General features: G+C 37.4%; 1 protein-coding gene across 1 annotated transcript in view; it reads left to right on the top strand.

Annotated features, from left to right (window-relative positions):
• doc2b (double C2-like domains, beta) overlaps window positions 1–24,495 on the top strand; it is a 243,922-nt gene that overhangs the window by 56,943 nt on the left and 162,484 nt on the right. Inside the window, exons 6-8 of the mRNA XM_081366887.1 lie at window positions 549–711; window positions 19,005–19,103; window positions 19,471–19,638. Of these exons, the coding sequence (XP_081223013.1) occupies window positions 549–711; window positions 19,005–19,103; window positions 19,471–19,638 (430 nt within the window). The remainder of the gene's footprint in view (window positions 1–548; window positions 712–19,004; window positions 19,104–19,470; window positions 19,639–24,495) is intronic.

The raw sequence follows: 24,495 nt of genomic DNA on the forward strand, positions 1-24,495 counted from the left end.
ATTTTAATGTTACTTTTAATAAAAGTGTGGTTATTTTATTTTATTGGCTTGTATTTTTTAAATTCAGTATAATTTTAAATGATTGAATTTCATTAAAAAGTCTAATTGTACAATTGTACAAAAAAAAACTATTTTTGTTTTTTGGCCAAGTGCATCCTGCATTTTCGGTTTCGGCTCAGAATTTTTGTTTTGGTGCCTCCCATAATATAATATAATATAATATAATATAATATAATATAATATAATATAATATAATATAATATAATATAATATAATATAATATAATATAATATAATATAAACAGTATTTTAACATTAAAACATTACAGCTGTCTGTCCAGCTAATTAGCATGCTCTCAAAATCTGTGTAATGTTTTGTGTTAATGTACGATAAATTTTAAAAGCAGTGCTCGATTCTCTCCAGATGAGCATTCTGTCATAACTTTGTGTCTTTGGCCACATGAGTTTACTTTGTTCCTTTAAGTACCTGCTCTAAACACTCCACAATGAGCTGTGCTTGATTTGTTTTCCTTTCCCTGCTCTTCAAAGGTGTGGAAACGTTCTGGAGCCTGGTTCTACAAAACCCTGCCGAAGCATATTCGTCCCATTAAGGATTCAATTCTAGATAACAGGAAGTCAGTATTAGAAAGTGGAGCGCAGCTGCCAGTGGCCAGGAGTGCACCAGTCAGCTACACATGGGCTCAAAGCAAAGGTTAGATGCTAATTCTATTCTATTCTATTCTATTCTATTCTATTCTATTCTATTCTATTCTATTCTATTCTATTCTATTCTATTCTAAAAATGGAATGCACAGAGCTTTAAAGACTGAAATTCTTATACTCGGGCCATAAAAAAGACTGTTGTGCTCAAGGAGTAACAGGATCAAATCCGATCTCTGTCAAATCCCATTCCCCCTCTTTCTCCCATTACTTTTTTGTCTGGTTTCACTTTCCCTAAAATTAAAGGCAAAGATCAAAACAAAATATTGATTTAAAAAAAAACAAAAAAAACAATTGACATAAAGGAATATACTGTGTCCAATACAAGTTAAACTCATTCAACAGCTTTTTTTTCAAACATTGATTATTATGAAAAATAAATTCCACTCGTCCCCCCTTTTCTTTAAAAAAAGTTAAAAGTCAGGTTACTTTGAGTGGAGGTGAATGTTCACCATTTCAATAGTATAGCCACAAGATGTAGATAATGAGTATTACCATGATTTTATTGTGTGAGGAAATCACGTACCGTTTCTGTGTTAGTTGTATCCAAATTATGTCAAATTTTATTGCCTTGAAATTCATTGCCATGAAAATGAAACCATGTAACCATAAAAAGTATGAGAATAATACAGCGAACAGAAGAATAAATGGTAATGTGCTTTTATAACATTACAAAGCTTTACATGTCTGCTTTAAATCCTCCAACAATCAGCCTCATCTACTTCGAATATTAGTGCCTCATCGTTTAAAAAAAAAAAAAATTGAAAAGGCCTTTTGAGGACCAAATCTTGGCTTTTAAAGAAAATACTTTATTTGAAAATATTTTGTATATTGCATATTTAAATTTTTAATTGTATTTAAAGAATGGTAAATGCTGCTAAAATGTACAATCACATTCAGAAATAAACACTTTTACACTAAACGCTAAACCATAAAACACTACCATAAAAATGATCAAGTTCTCATTTAGTGGATTTCACTGTACATAATAAAGGTGAGAAATCAGTCATAGTGACAGATGCTGGCATGTCAAAAAACGAAGGTGTTTAATCTGCATTACCTCTCTGATTCAGGGGATATGAATGTTTTATCCTTAGGCCGATCACATATCGCTGAAAAGACAGCAGTTTCTCCCTGTAGTTGGAGGGCAAGCGCTAATCTTTTACGCCAAATCATTCATCATTCAAAGCAGCCACTTTGAAGGTATTGACGGGCAGGTGCATCAGTACATAGCCGGAATAAGAAATGATGGGCCCGCTGGTGGGTAAGTTCAGCTTTTTCGGCGATTTCCAGTGCCTTCAGCTGGATGACGGCACTGGTTATGAGAAACCCCTAAAAACATTTTTTTTTGGCTACGTACTGACACACTTGCCTGTCAGTTTCTTCAAAGCGGACGCTTCTAGGAACGCCATAAGCTTTTCTTTGACGGTTAACATTTTTAAAACGGCCTTTTTGGGCTCGCCATGTTCTAACATTACACTCAGATAAACCATATTTCTTGGCTGCTTAATGAGAGTTGTTTGACTCCGCTGCATTTATCAGTCCTGGGGAATCACTTGTTTTACACGTATTTGGTGCTCCCTATTGTTGCAGGTGTATTATTGACATGTAAAAGTCTACCCCCCAAATATAAGACGACCCCATTTTTTTAGATGTATTTCCAAGAAAAAAAACAATGTTTTATATTTGGAACAATACGATATAGTTAGTATTGAACTCAGAACATTTGGACACAAAAATAAATGCCATTCTTTTCAACCAAACTAATCCACAAAAAAAAGAAGTTTGTTGGTTTTAAAATAGTAAAACATTAGATCTACTTTGCTATTATGTACACACACTTGACTGGATTTTGTCTGTAATTAGGTAATTGTAGCAGGTATCCAAATATACTGGTGAGGCTATAGATCTAAAGGTCAGTTGGCTTAGTAATACACCCCTTAGTAATTTGGGCATTTTAGATGGGACATCCCATTCTCTACCAGTGGTGCTATTAATGAGCTCTGCCAATCTTAAGGTGACCCCATTTAACCCTTCTCCAAATAAACATTCACTCTCACATCCATTTCCGGCTGAAACGCTTTTTAGCTTCCAGGCACAGTTCTGCTTAACCTTGCAGAAATGCATTTAAGAGAGGACGAAAAGTGAAATATATGTAAAAATAAACTCTCCATGGCATGAATTAAATGGACCCATCTGCAGTGTGTGATAAGCTTACTTATCAGAAGAATTAGGCAGTTCTACAGCATATGAACCAACGGCCCTCAAGCGCTGTCTCTCATAGTAAAGACACACAGAGGACCAATATATCATCATTTTATTACCTATAATAAAGCTTGTGGTCCATCAGAGTTTACAGTCACACGGTATCTCATGCATTTCATTATCTCTGACATGCAAATAAGATGTTCAGGAACGTTCATCAATTCCACATATGGGGCTTCTTTATAGCTTTACAAAGATGTATTGATGGAATGGTTTACATTGGCAGGAGCACATATGTTCATATGTTCCTAGACTGTGATTCATATGCAGTTTTCCTTTTTTTTTGTTAAACCAGCCTTAGAGTAACAAATGTGGCTTGGTACCATCCACACGTGCTTTAGAGCAAGAGGTGTATGAGGTGCATTAGTGTTGTGGGGTGGACACCTTTTCTGATTGCATCCTTAAAGGGTAACTAAACCCTAAACCAACTTTTTTTATTTAATGATTTGTAAGAATGAGGCTTTATTAGTGCTGTTCATTGATTCGAGTAACTTTTTTGACATTTGGGTATAAAGTGTTTTAATTTTACAATATATGGTGTAAAAACGTCTGAGTGCTGCCCTCTTAAGGTTGAACGGTGGCTACTGCAGTTGAATTTTCCTATTGGATGTTGCGGTGGCAAGTGACGTAAAAGGTGGCAGGTGACGTAAGCAGGTTCCAGCTCTACCACGCCCCTGGTACGAGCTCAACACGCCCTTGGTATGAGCTAGCGTAGATTTATCTGTGTACAGTGGTCAGGAGGGTACGTAGGTGTAGTGTTGCTGGTTGCAACAGCACTGCTGGACTGCATAACTAGGCGCCAGTGTTTGCATGCACTTGGCCTGGAAGACCGTGAGTGTGAAACATGCATTTTCGCGGGATTGCTTCTCCAACGCAATAGAGGTAGAAATGGGTTTCTCCACACAGCTCGCGCTGAAAAGCGACGCAGTGACAAACGCTGCTCCTCCTGCATGGACTCCACCACAGCAGCGGCGTCTTGATGTGAGTGATCATATTTAATCACAATTTATGGTTAGGCTAAAGTTATTCCTCTGGGGTCGACAAACGCGTCGGCGCATTTTGCTGGATTTTTTCACATAGCGGCAAAATATGAATGTGCCTATATAGAGAGCGCGCGCTATTGACATCAACTGGATAAAACCAGAGAATGACGGGCTCTGATAAAACTCATCAGATGCATGTACTTTATGTCGTCTTGCGAACCTGTGAGCAAACTCCATTTTAGAGTCTGACAGCAGGTCTCAGGTGCACGCCCACCCCGCTCACGGTTCGTCCCCTCTCTCTCCGCTGGGGTCTGCCCACTTTTCTAGCATTTTTCAAATATTGACAGTGGTTGGAGTCAGGCTCTGACCAGGGGTTTAGTTACCCTTTAAAGGATGATTGAATAAATGAGGTCTGAATTAGCCTGGCAAGCCAGACCTACATCAAGATGTTAGGTCTGGCAACTCACCATAGACACGGCTCAATCCGAGGGGCGGGATAAACGGCTGTCTTTCAAATTCCCTCTGCACGCAATAGACGCAATAGGACAGCGCTTCAACCAACCAGAGCGTTTTCCCAACAGCGGAGCTGATGTTAGCTGATAGATTCAACTTTTGAATCTGGCCATCAAAACTACGAACACATCTTCCTTTTTTAAGAATGACTTAAGTGCCATTCTTTGCTCTTTTCTCAAATAAAAACTTAACTCCAAGTCCTCCAGAGTCACGGCCAAAGCCGATTCGAAAGACTGTTCTCCAGCAGCCGCCGCCATTCTTTATTTTCAAGTAGCAGGGAACCGTCGCAACTCTGTCGTCATTATGTTAAGCCCGCCCTGCCTACTCTATACACGATGTGATTGCCCTGACCCAATTTAGGTTTTTACAGCTCCGAAAGTCAACGGAGAGTTGCTAGACTATCCTGGCTGCAAAATAAATTTTGCTCCCGCTAGGGTGCGTCTAGATTTCTAGGCTAGGTCTGAATGGCTTGTGGTGGGACTAACATAGAGTAATACCTCCATACAATCTTCTGCTATTATGCACGAGTACATCAGAGGCTGTTGCCGAATGAAGCATGATATAAGTTAGCCTGGCTATCACCAGACCAAGCTCAATCTTTTAAGATTGAACATTGGTCTGGGGAGTCTGCTATGTATTTTCTACTGCACAAGAGGCGTTATCAACAGGCATAGTTCAAATGACTCTGTACGCAATTGGATAGTCCTTCAGCCAATCAGACCAACGATCCGGGTGATGTACTTTGCAGAGCTACGCGAAAACTCCAGTCAGGAAATGTGTAACCAAACGTGTTGATCAGCGGTTTGCAGAAGCAGCAATGGAATCGAGCGTTTTTTGAACACGTTTTTATTGCAGGTTATGAAAAAAAAAAAAACATGAAAGTTTGTGGTATTTACACCCACTCGAGCGATTCATTTGCTAAAAAGAAGCCATTGAGCATCGTCAAGAGGTTAAAAGTAATTGGACAGAGCCGTAACGGCTCTGGAATTGGATTGGATTAAACCCGCCAATAGTGCGCCAGGTGGATAAGCCCGTTTGTGATTTGTTCCCACAAATTTGTAAAGGAAGCAGCAGAGATAAATGTACAGGTTTCCAGCCTGAGCTGCAGGGCGGAATCAAATTGCCAGCAGATCAGGCTGGGTTTACCCAATCTAGATATAAGTGCAAGTTGATTTAGGAATTTCTCCTTCCTGACCCTTCGATAACATACACTCTTATAAGGGTTCTTCAGAGGTTTTTGCAGCATTTTAGGCTCGACAAAGAATTTTGTTCTTCTCAAGAATTTTTGGCTATAGACCCCTTTTGCGCCTACGTCACGGCGCTAGCTGGAGGCAAAACAAACGGAAAACTGGAGGCGGCCAATACAAACCAGCACAGATTCGGCTACATAATAAGGAGCTTAAATTATTATTTTTATTATTAAAAGTCATCTTGTTGTGTTCTCGGGTGCAAGAATCAATGAAAAATGAGTATGCTGTATCTGGAATTTTTATTTCTAGAAAATATTCATATCATTAAAATTGCACCGTAGTGTCACTCTTTACATTGTCGTCTTGGCGCTGGCTAGGCAGAACTGCGGATCGCACCACACAAGTATTTACATGACCATTCAGCACATAGTTATATTATAGGCATCTAAATATATTTATATGTCCTCAGTTTCTCTTTACCCTCGGTTTCTCTATCGGGTAGGTGTAGAAGTCAGGCCACTCAACCGGAGGTAGCGTTAACGTTAATCCTGTCAGTTCGTCCATTGACTGAGCGTGTACGGTCATCTGGTTCCGTCCGTTAAAATTAACTTTTGCAAATAACAATCGGCATCCTGGACAGTGAGTGACCTTGCACATTAAGACAAAATCGGATTTTCTCCAGTCATTGTTATAAAACAAGCTAACAAAACTTGCAAACTAACGTTAGTGAAGCGGCCAGAGGGATCTTTCTGCCTCCAGCTAAGCTCCGCCCACACAAATACGTCACCGTGTTTACCAACTGTAAAAGGGTCTATATAGGGTTCTTGAGTTCAGTGGTGGGTTGTCAGGGGAGGGAAGGGAGGCACAGACTACCCAACATTTTGAGGTGAAAATGGGAGACAGTTATTCATTTTTAATGTCTCAGAATGTGTATTTCTTGTTTGTAATTTCAACCGTAATTTTCACCACGCATATCTTTCCCGAATGTGCCGAATCTGCTAAACGCAAGTCCGAGGGGATAGAGAAAGGAAGGGGAACGCAAATCCATAGCCAGAGACTTATGTCTCCGTTGGTAAAACAAAATGAGCCAATCATCATTGAGTGTTTCACTTTCAGCAATTAAGAGTATCGAGAAAAGTAACATGGCAGAGGAGGCTAGCCTTGGTATGTCAACCAATCATCAAAGAGATTAAATTATGTGATATTAGTTTAAACTGCTACCGTTTTTTTTTTTTTTTTTTTGGACGCATAAGTAAAATGCAGCGCTCATTTCTTTCACTGTTGTTTGATCAGCCATCCAATCACAGTGGAGGAGGGGCAGGACAAATACCACACTGACCAACCAGCACATTTTGCTTGTATAACAGATGACAAACAAAACAATTTAAAACAAGGACCGAAGCAAGTACTTCATATATTGCCAGCATTTTTATATTCAGAAACAAATTATTTGCGAAATCAGATACTAGTAAGACTCATGTGGATATTCTGTATCATATACCAAACTAGGGGAAAAAACAACAAGAAGAAAATGCTGTGCTGCTGAAGTTCTCAACCGCCCGCAAGTGTTTTCTGAAGAGCGCCTGCTGTTTTCAGCTGACTGAAATACACACGGCCTAAAGGAGAATTTTGAAGACTGCTTTGCATGCTCGATTCAGTGCTGGCCTTTCTCTTTATGGTAATTACATTGAACTAGGATTAGAGTTTTTAAGATTCAAAAAGGTTGCAAAAGCACTATAAAGCACCAAAAGTGGTCTGTAAGAATCATGCACTTGATTCTAAGTGCTGGAATACTCTACGTCATTTTTTTCCACTTGTTTTTCAGTCTGGAGGAGTTGTTGCTATTTGAAGAAAGTCAGAGCCATTCTGCAGATTTTGTGCAGTAGCAGTTGAAAGATTGAAAGTCTTGTGGTCCTCAGTCAATTACTGTATGATCCCCATTTTTGGTTTGTGGATGATGCCTTGTGTTTTTAAATGTTCAGATTTTCATAGTCATGTAGTGGATTCGTAAAAGTCATAACGCTTTGTGTGAAACTTTGTGTAAAATGTAAGTTGTTATTCTGAAAATCTTTACAGCTACTCTACTGCGTTCGTGAGAGAAGCAGTGGACAAATCATTCTTTTGAGTCAGGCTTTTTTTTTTTTTCAATGAATCAGCTGATCCAGTGCACAAAACTAATCTGAATTATTCAGTTCTCTAATTCAACTCACTGACTTATATGTTACAACATCTAATTAGAGGGGAATATCTTCTATGAATCACACAAACTGTCATATGGATCAGATCTTGTAATATAGTGTATGAGTCATATGAACCATTTTATGGTGCTTTTGCATCTTTGTTTTGTTTTGGGTTTTTTTTGGGGGGGGGGGGGGGGGGGTTGTTACGTGAATGATTTGGTCCCTGTTGAATGTAATTGCATGGAAAAAAGCGACCAGCACATTCTTGGGAATTTATCATTTTTTTCTCAGTTTTCCACAGATATGATTTGAAAATATCCATATAAAATGCTTTACTGCCGCTTATAGGCTTGTGGCGTCAATTTGTGTACCCTGTATAGATAAAATTGATCTGCAGAAGATCCACAGAAGAGAAGGGTTAAATCTGCAGCACATACAGGTAGATGTTGACTATAAATATTGTCTATAGTAAAACATTCTTTGGTGAATAATGAAAAGACAAAAACAAAACCTCAATTTGTGCAGTTATTTCAGGACATTTTATACGCCTTCTGTCTTTTTTTTAGTGTATTTACTCAGCAAGCTGAGAGTAAATGTTTCTAAGGCTTTTTTTGTGACCAAGCGCAATAATGTTGATACAATAATACTAAATCTGTATTGATCTAGTTGAAATCTGATTAAACAGAGCATGCTTGCTCTAGTCTTGTGAAGCCAGTTGTTGAAAAACTTGTTTTCAGAAAGTATTACAAAACATTGCAGAGACAGAGAAGAATTTATTTAAAGAAATATTACAGATTTAATAAAAGTCGTCATCTCTGGCTTACTATAAATTAAATTCCCACAATATTATTCTCACTCATCCTTCCGTTTGTAAGTGCAATGGAAAACATTGGATTGAAATTAAGAAGTGCTTTAACAAAATGCAAGCATCAGATTTCTGCAATTAAACCTTTTGTGGATTCAGCTTAACTTGTATTTAATCTGGAACATCTTTTAATTTTGACAGGTCAAAATCATCACATCTCAACAAATATAACGGAGCGATATAGATACACTTTCGACTGAATATCTTTCTGTTCTGCTGATTGTTAGACTGGGTGCAGTTTCACTCACTCTGATGTCATTGGACATGCAGGTGAAGCTCTTCCCGTCCCAGATGCTCTGGGGGACACAGCAGAAAGAAGAATGATGATTATCTAAACGTTCTGCTCAGCTGATCTCAGATTTAAACAGAGATTTCATAAATTAAACTTCTGCTTGGTAAAGTTGTTTTATAGGACTCAAAGTCATCCATTTTAGGGTGCGTTCACACTTGGCATGTTTGGTTCAATTAAAACAAACCCTGGTGTGATTGTGCTGCCATCTGAACCCTGGTGCCACCAAACAAGCAGACCGAGACCCCTGAAAAGATTGGTCTCGGCCCACTTCCAAACGAACTCTGGTGCGGTTCGACTGAAATATGAACGCAACAAGGACCAAAGACATGTAAACGAACCAAAAACAGGACATGATGTCACAAGATGCAACCCTAAAAAGGACAGAATGCCTCAAGCATACCTGTTTCTTTCTCGTCATATTCTTGATGTTGCCCATCACAGTTGAGTACAGGCATCAGAACCTCGTCTCCTCGCAGCAGATTTTCATTTGTGTGTGTGACGGAGGGATTCCTGCCGCTGTTTTGACTCCTGTACTCATTTTCTACGCACATAATAACAGGCATTGTTTTGGATGTTCAGTAAGTTCTGTCACAAAATTTACGCCATAAAAGCCGACCAATCAGGTTTGAACATATCCCTTTGCCTTTAGGTTCAGTGTTAAAAATGGCAATGTGAAGACCACAGGGGCCAGTTGCATAAACATAGCCATTATGTTAAGACTGTGTCTTAAGAACTACGATCAGCTAGCAGTTGGTTAGAGGTAATCAGTCTTACTTTTCGGTATCAAATTAGACCATTCTACATTTTTATGCAACTGACTTAAAAAGGTTATGAACAGTCTTAAAGAGAAAAAATAATATATGACTAACAGTTTATGCAACCGGCCCCCAGGACTATTTTTATTTTTATAAATTTTGATTTTGAATTATTGGTTGTTATTTTCCTGTTTATTAAAGCTGCTTTGAAGCTATCTGTATCATATAAAGCACTATACACATAAAGGTTACTTGATTTGACAAATCATTTTCCAATAACTACTCTGGCAATAGAAGCACCTTACAGTGCATCTTATCTGTCATAAACCATAAGCACAGCTTAAGCACAACTTATCTTCATCAACATTGATGCTTCTCTGGACTCTGCCTGCCAGACTCATTTATATATACTCATGAATTAATTCTGGTGGGTTAATCAGGCTAAACGTATGTAAATTTGTAAAATACAACTCATTGGAATTTCATGAAAATCCAGCTACTGGCAGCCATAACAGATTTGGGATGATAATGCGCCGGTCGGGTGGGTAATGAGCTCTTATTTAGAATTACTGATCACGAGGGAGTCTGTGACAGCGGTGGATCCCATTTTGTCTGAGAAGAGACAAATTTTGTGACATATTGATGGGCTCTGAGAGTTTCCCATATACGTGTTTCTAATGACGTGTATGTTGGTGACACAGAATTCTAAAAAGAGTAAATATATTTAGCTCATGTGAATGTTTTGCTTGAATATTTTCTAGGGATGCAAAAAACTAAATATTCTCAACAAAAGCATGTCAGATGGTTGCTTGAATAACTGAATAGTCCTGTATAATTTGCCTGGTTTCAGGTTCAGTTGAACCTGATTGGATGCATTTTTCAGGGAGTGTTTTTTTTTTATGATCAAACACGTGGTTGTGTGCAATGGAACAAAATGCAGGGGTCTTGAGAATAATAATAATAAGAGTTTTACCATGTTGAAAGTCTAAAACAGCATTTTGTTAGCACAATAATTAAATCATCATTGCTTAAAAATTCAATACAACACAAAATCTAGATAAACGACTGCAGTGAACCACATTAATAGACTTGTCAACCAACGTTACCCATTTCTAAACTTTGGTTTCTTTATTGGGAGTGAAATTATTTCTTTACCTGTTAGTGAAAAGCTGCAAATAAGCAAAAGATGGCTCAAGTAAGATATGGAGTAGATTATTTTTCTGCTTTTTAGAAATAAAAGACCTACAAAGGAAATCATTATTACAAACATTCTTCAGATGATACTAGAAATGCCCAGAACACTGTTGCATGCTGGGTATAATTGGGTAAGGCCTTTGGGGAGGTAAGAATTTACTGTCTTTTAGATTATTAACAAATTCTTCTCATCATAGCAAAAGGATTATTGCTTGTAAACATATTTGGTCCAGTGTCTTATGGTGAAGTGTTAAAGGCTGTAAATACTTTAGTTACACACTATAGTAGCACAGTGTTTTTCATTTAAGCACATATTGATCCTAGAATTTAATTTAATCATACCAAACGGAGAAGTAAATTATTCCCCTAAATCAGTGCACAAGAATCCTCTTGTTTCCTGCTTCCTCATTTATCAATACGGTGACATTTATGTGTATCTGTAGTGCCTTTTTTGGGATACATTTTTTATTAATTTTTTTATAGAGAGGATCACATACAATTACCCAACAGTTTCTTCACAATAACAGAACAAAAATTGACCCTCTGAACTAAGAAGAAACTAATAGAAGAACTAAAAAAGTATCTTATAAGCACCTACACACTTTTTGCCAAGTACTGAGCATGTAGAGTATAGTGGTCTACAGTATACTGAAACCTTAACCTGTGGGCATGTGGGAGTGAGAGCGTTTAACCTTACAGGGGGGAAAAAAACATGCAAACCTTAAGAATTTTCAAATATATGATTCAAGGTTCAGATTATTCAGCTGTTATTGATGCATAGTTTGCCTTTAAGAACATTTATACACTGTCAGTTCAGAAGGTCATCATGACGGTTTATACCTTGGGCTCAAGTAAGTTAACCTCGGAACTGGTCATTGTTTCTGTGAGCAGTTTGTACCAAGGTGAGCGTTTGCATGTGGTAAATACACCACGTCACTGTGGAACAAAAGATTTTGGTATATATATTCCTGCTTATTGATAGAGCTGACAACAGACATTCTGTGACCATTGTTGATGATGTCTAGCAAAACACTATGTGCACAACTGTGTAGTGTATAATTTTGTTATTTAAAAAGGTTATTTTGTCATTCAACATCGGAGACTGATAGCCTCTGCTAAGTAAATAAAGCAGTTGAGTGTGTGAAGTGTCCACACGCGCATCATCCAGGTATTTAAAGTGTACTCTTTTTATGTGTAGTTTTTGTGTGAATATACTACTCACACTATTTACAAACGCCAAGGAATAGTGCATAAGTGCACAGATTGGGACACACCTAAAGTCTCCAAAGGGAAGTGTGGTTGCATTGTTGGCTTAAAAACAGGCGTTTCATTTACAGCACTATGCAATAATTTCTGTTGTCTCCGCCAAAGGTCACTGGTTGTTGTAAATCTCTGCAAGCTTTGCAGTGTCGTGAGGACACTTGTGTGATTTACTTGCACGGCGCATATGATCCAATGTAGGATCTGTTTATGTAACTAAATATGCAAGAAGCCAATTTGTTGTCATGTGACAAGAGACCATAAAACAGAAATGTATATTACAGAGAGGACGCCTATAGATCGTGTATCAAGGTTAGTAGATCTCTTTACAATAAAATCTTTTTATGACACAATGTTTCAATGTTTAATGGTATAATCCCAAGAAAACACAATGTTTTGGAAATTGGCCTACTTTATAACACGCAATTGGGAGATATCATGTCAGAATTGCATTATATAAAATCACAAATACGTGTTATGAAGTCAGAATTGTGAGATATAAACTCGCAATTCTGAGGAAAAAAGTCTGAATTTATTGTTTATTTCTCGCAATTGCAAATTTATCACACAATTCTGACTTTATAACACACAATTTTGACTATATCTCGCAATTCTGACTTTATTTCTCAGAATTTCTCAGTAAACTCGCAATTGTGAGAGAAAAAGTCGCAATTATCTTTTAAACTGTTTTATTCTGTGGCGGAAATATAATAAGCTTCCATACACAGTATCCCTAATCAAATGGTGTCTGTAAACCATTCTTTATTGTTACAGAAAGACAGAGGTTAGGATGTATACAGAGATTAATTTTATATTAATTGTATCTGCTCCACACATCATCTTTATGACTCAAGCCCTGTGGATGCCTGTCTCTTGTTTGACTGAAAATAAACAATCACTTCATAATTGCAAAGACCTTTAACTGTAAGTCTAGTGACATTTCAGTTGGCTGCTGAAGTACTGTCAGCTGAAGTACTCTGGCCCCTAGCAGAGGTTAGTTTTTCTTTATTCTGTTGTCTGGCCTCAGCTGTCATTACTAGTAATGTGACTGAACGTTTCTGAATATCAGGAGGCAACTGTAAATAACAGGTTGAGGGAAATGACAATCGTCTGCAGGTGTCTTAGTTACACATGGTGTCTAGGTAGAGATAATAATAATAATACTATGGTTTATTTCATTTTTGTTGGTTCAGATGAAATATCCAAGAAGTTAGAACTCATTTTCAACATTTTCACAGATTTCAGTTTTCAAAATAGTGTTTTTTTTTTCTTTCTTTCTTTCTTTGCTATTATCTGAATAATGACCAAGAAACTCTAGTGGATGTTATGTAATGTTAGCAACTATGTTATGGTTAGTCTCAGCCTCAGACGTCATGACGACGGACTGTTGGCTGAACTTCTGATGCATAAGGCACGAAAAATTGCAAACACTTCGGGAGTTTCAAAGTAATCATCTGATTGGTTGAATTCTATACGATTTCCGGGAGATGTGTGTCGCGTTCTTTAACGGTCCACCTGGAAACAAAGCCCCTCATGGAAGAAGAAGAATGCTGTCATGTTTACAACTGAGACAATGAGCGCTTATTAGGATCAACTAAATACTGGATTTTCAAAAGTATATGAAATTTGTAAAATTCGTGCTATTGACTATAGAATAGTTTTCTATGGAGTTTTACGTAGTCATTTATTCAAGGGACATCTACATTACATTTTCAAATGTACTGTGATTGGTTGCTTTACATGTCAGTCAGACTGGCTCTGGGTGGTCCGGCGGTCAGTCTAAAGGTCTTGTTACGCAAGAATATACTATGGTATAATATACTTGATTCATCAGAAGGATTTAGCCCGTCAGGGTGTGATCCACTAAACCACGTACTGTTATTCACGTCTTGTGTTGCCAGACCTTTGAATGGACCTCAAGGTTTAGTCCATATTGCAGTTTATTCTGGAGGCAGGATGACAGATTGGCTGACATGTAAAGTGATATCCTCATAAGCACTTGCTGTGTTAACCCGATATCTTATAAGCACAACTTTGTTTTCAGACAGACTGATTAAAAACACCATATGCAGGCAGCTTAAAGGCCCACTGAAGTGCCTTGAAACGCGCAGCTTTGAATGATGTGTTGACGTAATTTCCACTGAAACAGGAAGCTAAGGCGGGACATATTGAATGACTCCTCCGCCTTTTCAAATAGCCAATAGGTTTTAGTTTACCTCACAGACTGCAAGTCTACTTGACAGCACCATAGAAAACGAATCCAAGCGCTGATGATACGTTGGATTCCATAGTAACGTTAGAAGTGTGAATAAATTCTAGCCATTTCATTCTGCAAACGGAATAAAACTCGATCGTTTGAGCAACCAAACACACATCTCCCACCCATATTGCTCCGTGACGTGTCTACAGTAGTGATGTCCGGTTTGTGAACGAATCGTTCTTTTGAATCAGTTCTTTTTTTGTCAACCGGTCGAACCAGTTCACCAAATCGAACTGAAAAGTTTAAAATGGAGTCAGTGGCGCGCTGATCCAGTTTTCTAAAGTTACTCGCTTTTGGATGTGCCTGACAGTCACTCCGACTCGAAATAAACAATATCCTGGAGTATTTGTTACTCCAGTAACTCCGACAGTTAACTGATGAGCATGAGCAGCTGACTCTGAACATGCGTTTACTACCAAACGTACAGTCAGGTACAGCCACGGTCGCTTTGTTTATAGCATAGGGGGCGGGACGCTTCAGATTCTAGAGAGCGTTTGATTGGACAGAAATGTGATGAGAAGCTGAAGTCCGCGGTAACGTCATAAAAATCTGTGATCCATTTTAGCGGAAGTGAGAGACTGTAAGTTTTGAATGCTTATATCTCCTAAATGCAAATTTTGTCTTTGTTTTGGACACACAAGCTAATTCATAACCTTAAGGCTAACATATTCATCCTAAGAGCTAAAAAACTTAAAATCTGATTTCGGGGATCCTTTCACCATGAAAATCAAAATGGATAATACTTAATTTTGTTTGCAATATTACATTTTTTTTTTATATATAAATTATTTATCTGTACACATCATATATTTTTTTTAATTAATGTGCCCTCATATTCTTTAATCAAAATATCTTCCCCTCCCTCTTGCAGCAACATCACTTCTCTTCTCTGATTGTGATTACATGTTTACTGGCGTGAGGGCGGGACAACCTGTCACTCACATGAGATCCACCAATAGCAAACCACAACCATCCAATCAATTCTTGATGGGCAAAATCAAGTCCCGCTTTTTTTTTTTTCTTGTTCGAGAAACCATTTCACTGTCAAAATTTAAAAGAAAAGACTATCACAACTTCTGTTTCATGCCAACTTTAAACAAGCAATCACCTTAGTTCTGACGGTTTAACCCTGAAATACATGAAAGTTTCACCAATCATTACATAGGCTGTTCGGGTCTTAAGCTACAATGAACTATATCTAACACAAATGGATCTCTACCTGTCGCGATAATATAAAACTCTCCTGATATTAGAAAAACAATTACAGAAGAATTAAATAAAGGATATATTGTTACGTTTTGGAGCTTGGAAGGGTTCAGTTTAAGCAGAAGTTTTATACCATAATCACGGTCCTCGTTTGAGCTCATTTCCCAGTGCATTCAGCATCTGGCTCATATTCTCAAAACTATCATTTTCAACATCTTCAAAATCAGTATTTTGATCGCTTACAGCTTCTTCACCAGATCCACCATCAAGTGACAGTGACAGTAATATTTGATTATCAGTAATTTGATTCAGTACTTGTTCTGCAGTAAATCGCTGAGCCATTTCAAGTTTTGCTGATGATACTTCCTATTTTAGTGAAACGTCACTTCATCATTGTCTATCAGACATTGCCACTTTGTGGAATAAAGGTGAATTGCATAAAAAATATGCTGTACTAACACTGTTACACACCTCGGGTCGTTAGCGACCCTATACAATTTTCACAAATCATTCATGAAAAAAACAGACATTCTTTTATAGTTAATTTTTTTCTTGTTATATTGTTTATAATCAACTGATTAAGGAAAACTAAGAAGGTTGATGTCTAACTTTAAAAAAATGAATGAGGAGGAGGGTAGTGAATGACTAAAAACCCCAGGTATGCATTTAAGGGTTAAGATATTTATTTTCCTCTACCAAGGGATTACTTGGTTTTTGAACAGCACAGCACAGCACAGCACTCTAATGCCAGCTTCAAATTACATGAAATCAGCCCGATTTTGAAATGATGGTATTTGGGGTAAAAAGTGCCCTTGCTGTTGGGGCTAAAGGCACAATAATTTACATAATATTTTTTTCTCTTGGTGACATGACATAGTTAGATTCATATGTTTAATATAATTTATTAGGTACAGTAGGTGTCCATCTAAGAGATAATCACCATATTTATAATGAAAATATTATATTTAAAAATGAGATATTAATGATATCATATAATAAAATATCAAAATTATTTTTACTACTTTTTACCATATTACATTTTGTGATTGTGATTGATTTGAAAAAGTGTTAACTTGTATGTTATGCAAAACATATTACTTTACTTAAAGTATTTGTATCAATACTGGCTTTCCTTTGCTCTGTCCCACACTTGAGGTAAAAGGCCTCCATCTCCATCTCATAAGATTTTTAAGCAAAACCACTTTAATTATTTATTTTCCCACAAAATGTGTTAATCCATCAATGTTCAATGAAAACATATAGGCTACAGTTATATATTTTCTGCAATCATACACAGTAAAAAACATGCACACTTTTTTAATCTCTGTTAGATTTGTCTCAAATACTTTTGTAAAATATATTTAGCCCCTTCCCCATGACACACACACTTTTTTTTTTTTTTTTGGTAAACATGAAAATGCATGCACAAATACACTATAAACCCAAGTGTTTTGATGGTTTAAACAGTAGATCAGGGCAAACAAACCTGTGTGTGTAACAATTATTCAGCATGACGACAGAATTTGCTGCTCTATAGCCATATTCATCATAGCAGATTGGAAAGGTGGGTGGTATAGAGAAAGAGTCTCTCTCTCTCTCTCTCTCTCTCTCTCTCTCTCTCTCTCTCTCTCTCTCTCTCTCTCTCTCTCTCTCTCTCTCTCTCTCTCTCTCTCTCTCTCTCTCTCTCTCTCTCTCTCTCTCTCTCTCTCTCTCTCTCTCTCTCTCTCTCTCTCTCTCTCTCTCTCTCTCTCTCTCTCTCTCTCGCTCACACATACCACAACACTCCATCCTCCTTTCTGTGATTGAAACCATGGCAGATGGGGTGCAGCAAATTGGAAGGCAGAATGGCGCTGATCCGAAGCTTGCCTTTTCTCTCTCCGATAAAAATATTAATTTTCAGCTTGGGCTCAAGCCGCTGATCGGGGGCAAGCATGTGCTGCTAGGATGATGAAGGCTTTGGAAAGACAGTCTCAAGGTCCATGTCCACTTAAAGCCACTCAGAAGTTCCTCAAGGTATCCTTACCTGCCTCTGCTCAGAAAATGAAAGGAGAAACAGTGGAGTGAAGAAGTGAATGATATTACTTTAGAGGCACACTCATTTTTTTGTCCCTCTGTACCCATGCCTCTGTTCTGCTTTTTATTTTCCAATTTACCTTCTTGTGCTGCCATGAGCCGTTTTACAGATTGTTTCAGAATGAATGCATTCATGTACTTGATGTCACTGTGCTGTAGAACAGCGTTTCTCAATTGGTCGGTTGCAAGACCTTTTGAGTGGATCACAGAGTGTGTAGTCAAAGAAACAACGACAACAAAAAACGTAATTCTAAATGTTCTTCTGATGCAAGACTTTTATTTTGAATGGTACACGAACTCTGCTCTTCTGTCAGATGCAGTTTAAGTAAAGCGTGCCTGAGAAAAATGCTTTGTCCTGACTCAATATTCGCTTAGTATATTCAGTATACTGTGCTCTCGGCTCTTACTCCTTAATTGTGCATGCTAATATGCAAGTGCACACTTTGTATCACTTCACTGTATGAAAAGAATAAATGAAATTAAGAGCATGCTCTTGTAACTTTTTACCAAATTACCAAAAATACCAATAAATTACATAACTAGTAAGTCATGTGTTTGATGGGGAGGATTTGCAAGTTTATTCTATTAATCAGAATCAGTATCCTTATGTTTCATTAACAGATCATGTTAGTATTGTGTATTTACCATGGTAACAGGAGTTTCTGTAACCTTAACCCAAAATACCACTATTTTCACTGTGTTATTTTCCAGATTTTTAATGACTGTGGTGGTTCATATCAACTTTATAGCTAACTTTATTGTATTAACAAAACTATTTTGGGACTGCTATTTAATATCCTTACCTTAGACTGTTTATTTATTAGTATTAGTGATATTGGATAGTGGACAGTGTCTTTCAGTGTCTTTCCCATGTTTAAAGATAGTTTACCCCAAAAAATTTAATTTTCTTTTACTCACCATCAAGTTGTTCCAAACCTGTATGAATTTCTTTCTTCTGCTGAAAACGGAAGCAGTTTGGTTACCCATATTCTTCAATCTTCTTTTGTGTTCAGCAGAAGAATGAAATTCATAAGTTTGGAACTTGATGGTGAGTAAATTATGACATAATTTTACATTTTTGGTGAACTATCCCTTTAATGTTCATACAGACCTCTGTATATCCTTGTGTTTATACAACACTATGCTTTTTATCTTGTATCACCCACTGTTGTTGTTTTTCTTCTCTTTTATCAACTCTCTCACATTTTGTCTTTCTTTCTTTCTCTCCCCTGTCTCTCTCTCTCTAAAGTTTACGTAAGTGAAAGCGATGGCAGTGATGCCGAGCTCAGTGAATGCAGCAGTGACAGGAAGACCTTCATGTCCGAGACCGATCAAAGGAGAGATTCCGGTAACACATGCCTCCTAGAAATTCACACAAACACTCCCACCTGCTCACATAAACGTGTACGAATGTATACAACTCTATCTCTTAGATCTACCGTGTTTCACAGAAAACGTGAATCCCCCTAAAGCTCAGTTTTGTTTTACAGCTTGATGCACACACATTTTTTGGATTAAAAACCCACGTTGAACAAAAGCTTGCCTTTATAACTGCTTTGTGTAATAAGTGTGCTACTAATGTCTATACTATGGGACTGTAAAAAGATTACTTTTTCCATATACATTTCCCCTTACTCTTCAGCTAAACTTTGAATTTGAATTTAGAATTTTCTTTTGATTTGAATGTTTTTAATTGTGAAAGTCTTTTCACTCAGAATCGAGTGGAGGCCAGGTGCAAACACCCCTGCTGTCCAGTAACACCAGTCAAACTCTAACCAGCTTTCACATGGAAAGCCCTTCCAGCTTGGTTAGCGATCGAAGCAGCTGCAGTTTCAACCCGGATCTGGAGGAAGACGTTATGGACCATAGTCGACCCTTACTAAGTGAGTCCCCCCCCCCACACACACACACACACTTTTTTTATACTATTTTGTACAATTGGGGATTGTCAACAAGGTTTTGTCAGATTTAGCTCACTTCTGTTAGGTATACACACACACACACACACACACGTTGGGGTTCCATGTTTTATGGTGCCTTTCTATAGACATAATGATTTTTTTTATATATTCTATACCTTAACTTTAAACCTACCCATCACAGAAAACTGCATATTTACATTTTCAAAAAAACATCATTTAGTATGATTTGTAAGCTGTTTTCCTCATGGGGACCAGAAAATGTCCCCACAAGATCAATATTTTCTGCTATTACTATCCTTGTGTTGTGGGAACACACACACACACAACCAACACAACACACACACACACACACACACACACACACACACACACACACACACACACACACACACACACACACACACTTTTACCCTCAGAGTCAAAGTCAAATTGAGCCATATCTAGGGACCTTTGTGTGGGCTCTTGGTGTCTTGTGCTAGTAAGCAACTACCCAGAACAGCTTAGCAACCACATAGCAATGTACTAAAAAACCACTCCGAAAACTTCAGAAACCACATAGCAACTCCCAAAGCACGCTAACATTGAGACTTTGAGTTTTGCATAGGCAAACAATTTCCTTTAGATAATGTAACAATTTACTTGTATATGTTGCTCATGCTCCTAAATTTACCATGGGACATGAATGCCCTGAGAAGTGTCAGTGTTATGCAGCCTTTACTCATTAGCAGGCCCAGACTCTTTCTTTGCTTACAAAATCTGTGGAATCCTGGGGGGTGGATTTATGGATTTATTGATTTAAACATGGTAACATTGTACATTTATATTGACAGGGAAAAGCATAATCACATTAGACAATGTATTTAATAAATGAAAATGTAATGAATGTGGTCAAATTTATTGATTTACTCATAGTCCACAAACTGAGTGTGATGTTTTAACCAGGATTCTGGTTTAAGATGGCAGCTTAATGGTTTTCTAAGTTGTTTAAGAATCCTCTGTCACTCTTATTTGCCCATAGTATGACCCTTGTGTTTTTCAGGTTTGATCTGTGTCTTGTGTGTTTGTCTCAAGTCTCATTTTGTCAGAGAACAAACAGCTTTTTCATGTGTCTGTCATCATTAGCTGATTTCATTGTCCACCTCTGTATCTCTGTTCTCTGCCTAAAGGAAACTAAATTCCCACTTTCACTGGTAAAAAAAAAAAAAACAAATAGCCCTCATTATTGTAATGATATTGTGCGACTTGCTCGAGCGCTCTCCAATTCGTCCCACTCACTTTCAGAGATAAGAACTCTCCCCTACGTTGCCTCTTCACAGGCTTCTGCAAGCATAGCATGAGGTAGTCTTTCTTCCTGCCCTCTGTATTATAGATAAAACTTTCAAATGTCATTGCACAACATAAAGGGAACCAAATTAAAGCCTTTTACTGTCATAGTTACGGGCCAAGCACTAAAGTTGCTTGTCCCTGCTGTTTTCTCTTTTTTTCCCATTCTTTTTTATTACTCTTCTGGCTGGGAGTCTATGGCAGTCCTCAGAACCGTTTGAAGGAAAGTTGTCAAAGTTGGCTCACTGATTGTGGTGGACCTGTATAATTCTCTTACCAATTTTGGAGTCTCAGTCAGAGTCTTTAGCATTTTCTTTTGCTTGAAGCTTTCTCTCTTCCTCTTGACTTAAAGGGGTGGTATAATGCCCTTTTCACAAGATGTAAAAAATGTATTTGATGTCCCCAGAGAAGTTTTAGCTCAAAATACCCCACAGATATTTTTATGTACAGTAGCATGTAAAAGTTGTCACTTTTTGAGGGTGAGCAAAAATTTTGTTTTGTGTCTGTCCCTTTAAATGCAAATGAGCTGCTGCTCCCAGCACAGGGGGCGGAGCTTCAAGAGCTTGTGTCCTTTTACCTCACACACATGCACTGAAAATTTCTAAAACTTTTAGCCTTTTAGATGATGTCAACGGAGTCAATGATGGAGAGACTCAAGAATACATTTTTAACTAACAGAATAATACAGCATCACGAACGATACACATATTCTCACTTTTAGCTATGTCTATTAACTATTTCAAAGGGCAAAAACATTAACTTTAACTATTGGCTTTAATTCACCATGTCAGCTGTCACTTTAGCATGAGGCCCTGTGCGGTCGTACACTTGGCACAGCCCTTGCAATGGTACTGCCAGTAGCGTATAGCATTAGCTCCTTAGCCTGAGCTAACTTGATCACATCGAGCTAGGCGGGTGTGGTTTCAGCAACCAGGCACCTTAGCTCCACCCACGTCCCGCCTCTTTGCCCATTTTTGGTTATCTGGGAGTGGCGCGCTGCCAAGATGGCGACTGCCGGCTCTGCCCACTTTTGACTTAAAAAATGCTCTTCAGAAACCTATGGGTGACATCACAGACACTACGTCCATATTCTATGACAAAGATTGGTCATTCACTAAGTATGTATTTTTAATAATGTTAAAGTAGTGTAATTTATTTCATTTTTATAACAATTCCATTTTGTTTGCGAGGGCAGTGCGCTTGAAAAGAGACTCCGCCCACACGCTGTGATTTTTGATTGATTTTGTTGCGTCTCGTAGTCGCATCTGGTGTGGACAGACAAATTGCTTGACGCTTGAATCTCATTACTTCACGTCTGGTTATAACACAGTGTAAGTCTCACAAAAGTTATTAAAAAATGTAAAATACATTCAATTATTATTCACTCACCCTCATGTTGTTCCAAATCAATTTTCTTTCTTCTGAAGAACATGTGAATAAATGTGTCAGTGTTTTTTATACAGTGGACTTCACTGGTCACCAGAAATGTTTGGTTACCAACATTCTTCAAAATATCATCTTTTGTGTTATCTTCACTCTGCAAAAATGATTTTTCAAAGTTGTAAATAAAACACAGATTATGGGTTTTACGAAAAAACTTTGATGTCTTCTACATCAAAATTTTATATTTAATTCGATATGTTGTTTCATTCAAGGTCAGGCCTGTGTCTTTTTTTTAACCTTCTTATTTTAGTTGTTTTTCACTTTCAAAACTTTTTTTCATCATTGATAATAATAAGAAATGTTCTTGAGCGACAAATCAACATATAAGAATGATTTCTTAAGGATTGTATGTCACTGAAGAAAAGACTGGAGTAATGATGCTGAAAATGTAGCTTTGCCATCACAGGAATAAATGACATTTTAAAATGTATTGAATTGAAAAAATATATTTTCAGTTGTAATTATATTTCATATTATTACTGTTTTACTGTATTGTTGAAATAATAAAGGCATTCTTAGTGAGCCCAAGAGACTTTCAAAAACTATTCTCTTGATTGGTGACACATTAACTCCCATAATAAATGTGTTTCCAACATTGTTGATGCTTTCTTCAAACGGCTCCCAGTATTTTAAGATCTAACATCTTTTATCACAATGCATGATAAATCTGAAATGTCAAATGATTTACTCTGGCTCATAATTGGATGGCCAATTCCTCTGTTCTCCTCTGACATGTAAAAGCTCTCTGTAAACAAGCACCAGCAACACACTGTAATAGAGGCAGTGAGATGACAGAAATGACCCGTGTCCCCTCCTCTCTCCATTGTCTCCAGCTCTCCGCTAATGTGCCGTGTGTCCAGTCTATTTCCCTCCTGGCTGATTTGTTTTGTTTCGCTTACCTTCATAAACATCATTGTGTGTTTAAAACGGTGGGAAATTCAAGAAAGAGAGACATGTTATTAAGAGGTTTACTGAGAATATAGTTTCAGTCTTTCGGTTTTCTTTCTAGCGAGTAGGCAAATTACATCTCTCTCAGAATAGCTGTGATGTAATTATCTGCTGATGCAATTGTCACAACATGCACATTTTTATAGGCGCTATGGCAAGACGGTCCGCTGAACAATAAATATAAATATTAGTTCTCAACATTTCAGCATCTCAGATATTGTATTTTAAGTGCCAGTTAAATACACCATTCATACACACCATTTTTAAGTGAGTGTATGATGATACCACACAACGTTATTTTGAATATTAAGGGTGAAGTAGTTCATTTTGCCACTGCATTCTTCTGGTTTCCACACCAGCATATTTTAGAGTAAAATATGGATTGAACAAGAAAAGGTCACAACTGAAATGACACCACATAATTTCCACCTCAAGTTATAATAATAGGAATGTAATATTTTTCAGGTTCAAAGATACTCCTCCATAATTGTCGACACATAAATGGTGAAAATGGAGCACATATGAACCTGAATCTAAATTACCAAATGTACAACTTTGTTGCCCCATATAGGATCTTACAGTGTCACATTGTTAGAGTATCATTTTATTATTCTGCTTGTGGTGATTAATGTTTCTGTGAAACCCAAGCTTTGCCGTTTTAAAGGATAGATTGTAATATTTCATGGTTCTAATAATCTAAGCTTTAAACTTTTTTTTCCATTTAATTGTTTTTTCCAAGGAACCTTGTTTCTGCCACAGAATAAAAAAATAAATGGGTAATTTCGACTTTTTATCTCACAATTCTAAGGAAAAAGTCAATTGCGAGTTATAAACTCAGAATTGCGAGATATAAGTCCAAATTACTCCAAATTACTTTTTTTTTTTTTTTTTTTTTTTTGGTGGAGGAAACGAGCTTCAATGTTTTTCCTAATTTAAAAGTGTTTAGTATTTACATTAGAAATGTAGCAAAATTGTACTATTAAATTATTATAATTTAAGAATCATCCACTTGGGGTAAGAGCATAGAGAGAAAAGTGATAAATACTGCTCGGTTCACACACAGTTTGGTCATAAATAAGACTGACACCACATTCTTTAAGTGGA

This window comes from Scardinius erythrophthalmus (assembly GCF_964197995.2).
Source record: "Scardinius erythrophthalmus genome assembly, chromosome: 5".
In the NCBI taxonomy this organism is placed as follows: Eukaryota; Metazoa; Chordata; class Actinopteri; order Cypriniformes; family Leuciscidae; genus Scardinius; species Scardinius erythrophthalmus.